At 27.5% G+C, this 6,000-nt stretch overlaps 1 protein-coding gene across 1 annotated transcript in view; it reads left to right on the forward strand.

Annotated features, from left to right (window-relative positions):
- Positions 1-5,263, forward strand: part of LOC113554090 (angiotensin-converting enzyme-like) — a 38,388-nt gene extending 33,125 nt beyond the window's left edge. The window contains exons 12-14 of the mRNA XM_026957781.1: positions 106-246; positions 4,185-4,351; positions 4,881-5,263. Of these exons, the coding sequence (XP_026813582.1) occupies positions 106-246; positions 4,185-4,351; positions 4,881-5,032 (460 nt within the window). The 3' untranslated portion in view covers positions 5,033-5,263. The remainder of the gene's footprint in view (positions 1-105; positions 247-4,184; positions 4,352-4,880) is intronic.
- The last annotated feature ends 737 nt before the right edge of the window (positions 5,264-6,000 follow it).

Genomic DNA, 6,000 nt, shown 5'->3' on the forward strand with positions numbered 1-6,000 from the left:
AATAATATTGCTATCTTTTGGTAATTTTGTTTACCAGAATGATTATTGTGTTTTTGTGTATTGTGTAATATCTGTTAATACAATAATAAATCGACGTTTGTTTAGATATTATTTCGGAACGGTTCTGCAGTTCCAGATACACAAGGCGATGTGCTTGGCGTCCGGACAGTACAGACCAAACGACCCGAACAAATTGCTACACAAATGTGACATTTACCGGAGCAAGGAGGCGGGCGCCATAATAAAGTGAGTGATTTGGAAAATATGTTTTTATTGGATGTCATTAGATTATAATGTCGGCGAAATCGATCGTCGTGCGTGCAGTACCCATACGCAGTTATAACTAAATAACTCCGTGTTGTATAACGGAGCAGTTGTTCGTGTATGTATCGTGTTTCAAAATATTTTATTATATTTAGTGCGGTCTATTCAAACGTCAATTTTCCAGTGAAACGTCCACATCATACGCGTTTACCCGCAGCCACCACCGTCCAGTCGGTTGTTATTAATTTCCGTCTCTTCTTTTTACGTCATGAAATAGCGTGCCGTACGACGCCGCATAATATACAATTTACATAATATATATAATACGCGCGAATAATATATTGTCAGTAGATCGTATTGTTCGTGTTTACCTGCCGCGGGACGACGACAACGACGATGACAATAATAATAATAATAATAGCAAAGTATATTTTCAACTCGTCGTTCAATGCCATTCGTGGACTTGGTCTTTGCTCGTCGTCCGCGGTCAGAGTTCCAGTTTTCGTCCTTGGCTTTTAAATCGAGTCGATATAATAATATTCTACCGTCAAAATATTATTATTATAACATAACGTTTATGAACAGGATGTCATACATCAGCACATGTGTTGTCTCTGTCCTACAAATGCACAGCATAGCGATTTGCGTTTAAATTTGCAATTTATAGCAGAACCAATTTTATGTTATTAGCTTTGAACAGAATAAATTATTGCAAATTTAATAGACTTTAATTTAGGAACATAACTTATGTTCTATCGTTGATATTTACAATTTATTAATTTTCAAGCGATATATGACGAGTCTTTTTAAGTATAAATAGTGTACGTGCTCTATGAAAAGTTTAAAAAAAAATACACGGATGTTACCTTTATATTTTATAATAAGTCTTCTTACTTTAATATTTAAAGGTAACAACACAAATTTGAAATTATTAAACATAAATGGCATAAATTCTGATTTGTTAAGAATTTGTAAGAGTAAGACCCTAAGACAGGTACAACACATACAGGTGTGACGACCTCTTGATACGATCGCGGTATGGTGTGAATCACCACTAAATCGATTCGATTGTAGAACTCGCGGTGCAGACCTAAATGGCATCGAAGAAAGGACGACTACTGTGTGCTATAATAATAATGATACAAAATACAAATCGTAACGTTTTATTAAAATGTAATAGTATAATATTATATTAATGAATTGAAATAAACGCATGGCAGAATAAGATGGGTATAATATTTAAAATCAGAGTTTTATGAAATATGAAAAGGTATACTAAAAATACTATATGTCAACAACCTATTATGACTTAATAAATAAATAAATAACATTATATGTTTATATTGTGTATGTCATAAAAAGATATTTTTATACAAACATCTTTAACTGAAAAATCGCAACTAGTCAAGCAATAGAATATCATATTGTTGGTGACATTATAGGTTTGATTATTAAACAAAAATTAGGTATTCATTTATTTTTTTTCACTAAATTCGCGTTTAAAATTATCTTTTACAAATTAGTTTTAAAACTAAACTTAAAACTTTTAAATACTTATTTTAATTTATTTTTGACAATAATTTAAATGACACAGCAAGTATTATAAAAATTGAATAAAAAAATACCATCAAATTATGTCATAATATTTATGATATGCAAATTATTACGATACTTTGAAATTTAGAATTTATTGTTTGGCGATCCTCCAAAACCGTACGTTTCATTAAGTATTTAAGAGTAAAAGAACATTATCTATTATGTAGCTTAAACGATTTTATCGTAATATTCAAAAATAACATATTGGCAATATCTATCTTATAAATTTTATATCTAAAAAGAAATTAATGCCCTAAAATCGATAAAAAAAAAATGTTTAGCTCTGTCGAACAAGCACCATCGTTACGTGAATGGATTTATGAAATCAATTTTATCGATTTAATTGTTTTTAAATTAAATTAATATGTTATAACTATATATACACCGGATTACATAATGTTATACTATTGTAGATAATATGTATGTAAATAGTATCATATATGCACTGTGCATCCTTCTCTCGCATCACGTCAACCGCACCTCCGGGCTTTCAGAAACGTTTCTGCAATATCATATTATTATATAGGTACAGGTAGAAGATGCGACAGTAATATGTCGGCCGCCGTTGCGACAATAATACTGTTATTATTATTATCATTATCTAACACCACGTCCGGATGTCCGGTCTGCGCTCGGCGTGTTGATTTTGTCGTACGACTGCAGCAGCTGGCACTCATGTTCAACGCTATGCAGTGTACGCGACTATATACCTTATAACGGTGCAATAGGTCTTTTGTCGACGGGAAAACAAAAAAGTGAAACTCTCGGTGGACGTATTTCCTGTGCAGGACTAAAATACGGAGAATGTTACAATAATAGTAAATAATAATCGTAGAGAATAGGTCTATACTCCGCGTGAGATGTACGTGTATGATGTATACATGTATAGCTATAATGTGTGCATTTATCAACGGAAAACATTTAACGGGTCATTATTTATTATTGTGATGATGTAACGAGGTCGTTTGCGTTCGTTTTTTTTCTTCGTAATTACAATAATAATAATAATATTCTCGAAGGCGTCCGAAATGAGCGATATGACATACATATTATTATTCCGTATGTATTAAATTATATATGATATATATATATATATTATACAAGTATTCATAGATATATAAATACTTGCGAACTGCGATATATGAACGAAAATCAAAGCCGGTTGATACGATTGTAACATATGTCGCTATAATAAGTGCGAGAAATATGTACGTATAATTTATACAGATATATCTATGGTTTATGTGATCGCCACTCCCACTCAAATCGATTTTTTCCCACAAAACTCACAATATAATAATATAATATAATACAGTGTTATATTATGATAGAGCGATTTATCATACTTAATATTCGGCGGCGACCAAGATCGACCGCATTTGACCATCGTATCGCAGTACATTATAATATTTCATACATAAAAGGAAATTTCCTTGAATAGTTTACTTAATTGTTTTTTTTTCTTATAACAAAATAATAGAACACTGTACCTAAGTTATAGATAGTTAATTATAAATCATTGTAACTGCAATTGAAAGTGTATAGGTATATAATCATATCTCTATATATAGTGTGAACTATTTTTTTTTACTAACTACATTTTATAACCGTGGGGGTTGTCAAATACCCCTATAATAAAATCGCGAGAACGAGGCTCCAATGATATTTTCATTAAATTAAGTTAATGAAACAATTATTTCAAAGACATTTTATCGGACAAATTTGACTCAATGACATTGCAATATAAAATATTGAGAGAGAAAGAGGATGAAGGACATCTACAACGTAAAACAAATTATATAGTTTATTGCGAGAAGTAAGAACTGTTTTAAAATGCCACTTTTTATAGACTAATAGCAAAAAGAATAAAAAAATGAATGTATTGGTTTTATAATGATGTATAATATATATCTACGTAAAAATTCTTGTATTTTTAAGAATAATCAAGTAAAACTAAAAACAAATCATAGAAAAATTGGAATATTAAGCAATAAAATTTGTTGAAAAAATAAATTTTGTTGTTTTATTGTGATTATTTAAAAATAAATAATCACATAAATTCAAAATCCTTACACCTTCAAGGTTTCAAGAAAACCAATCAATACACTTAATATCTACAATTTATGAATGAAACTAATCTTTGCCAACCAATTAAATAAAATCTGGCATTACTACACTACTATTTATTTATGATACCATTCAAATGTACCAATGTACCGATCTCTAACACTAAAATTTTATTTTATAAGAAAAAATATAAATTTTTCAATTATTAAACATTATATTATATTTAAAATTTAAATGATTGTAATTTTATATTTTAGAAAAATCATGGAATCTGGATCATCGGAAAACTGGAGGGATACTTTATCTCTAGCAATTGGTGAGAATAAACTAGATGGTTCAGCTCTAAGAGAATTTTTCCAACCACTTGAAGAATGGTTACGAAATGAAAATCTCAGGACAGGACAGTTTATAGGCTGGAATTACGGTAGGTCTTAATATAATAATTAAACATTAATATTAATATTTTCTTAAATAAAAATATGTATAATACCTATGATCGTAATGTGAATTATAATCTAAAACACATTATATCATATTAATAATGAATTAATGAGTAAAGGATGTATCCTATTGGGAGATATATATTATACTCTGAAAATATTTGAAACGTGGCCAAATTTTTTTTAACATCTAAATGGTTATAATATGAGTTCAACTGGAGATGTTTTTGACCATATATTATTTAAGTGTACTGGTACTTAATGACTTACCTATAATGAGTATATGAAAAAAATCGAGATGAGCGACCAGTTAACCTTGCACAACTTGGAATATGGTAACAAAAAAATAACATATTGCCAATAGTCTATATAATATATGTATAAGCCGAATCCGAACTGTGTAATATAATATAATGTTTGTGATTTTTGCCAATAAATTTTACTTAATATTATTTCTATTTACTTGAGAATTTGAAAAAAATTATAATATTTTAAATTTGTAATTTTATTTAGATGGAGATTACTGTAAACATAGCATCGAAACAGCTAATCTACAAGTTTATGGAGGATTTTACAACGGAGCTAATTCTCCAGTAACATCAACTCTAGTGTTAATATCTTTACTATCTTCGTTATTAATATGCGTTAATGGATATTTAATGTAATGAATTTTATATGAACAAAAAAAATATTTTGTACAAAGTTATATTATTATTATATACATACGTTGATATACGTATCGTTGATACGTCGTACACCCATGCTTATAACTAGCATATATTAATCAAAATAGTGACACTAGTTTCAGTGAATAAGAAATTATTTTAAATTAATATTCCTTGATTATATTTGTCTTTTAAATTCAGAATTATAAAAAAAAAAAAATGAACTTTTTCGGTTACATATGATACTATACTATTATTTTATTAAATAATAAATATCTGGATATTTAATCTATACTTATTCATAAATAACTAAAAAATATTATATTGTTACACAAGTAATAATCGTTTTTTATATTTTACTAATTTAGTCTTATGAACATAAAGTCATAACTTTATATTATTACTTCTTAAGCTTTATTTATAATTATAATATTTTTAAAACATGTTTTCTAGTTTTATAGATATTATTAGACCGTAAGACTGGAATTAAAAATTATTGAGCTTTTTTTAGAAAAATATTTACCTACTACTTAAATACTCAGTTATATAAATGTTTTAATTTATATAATACATATTACCATTTAAAATCATGACAATTAATATTACCTATATGTGAATATAAATTAATATAGTATTAAACGGACTTTCAAATTAAATTTCATATCATGTTATTATTCAATGTTTGTAATATTTTTTATATTATTATTAGACAGTTAATTTTCCGCTATTATTATATGAGGGAAACGCTAAAAAATTTCAATTATAATATATTTATTGTAAAAATGTTTTATATAAAAATAACCAAATATATATATATATATTTTTAATTGCAAGTTATTGTTTTTATTGTTTGACGCGTGTATTATATAAAAAGTAACTTTTATAGGTACACGCCAATTTAAACATTTGAAACAAAATCTTCATTTTAATATAATACTGGAAACAGTGGAAACTGTATTATATAATTG

Source organism: Rhopalosiphum maidis, chromosome 2 (genome assembly GCF_003676215.2).
Source record: "Rhopalosiphum maidis isolate BTI-1 chromosome 2, ASM367621v3, whole genome shotgun sequence".
NCBI classification, from domain to species: domain Eukaryota; kingdom Metazoa; phylum Arthropoda; class Insecta; order Hemiptera; family Aphididae; genus Rhopalosiphum; species Rhopalosiphum maidis.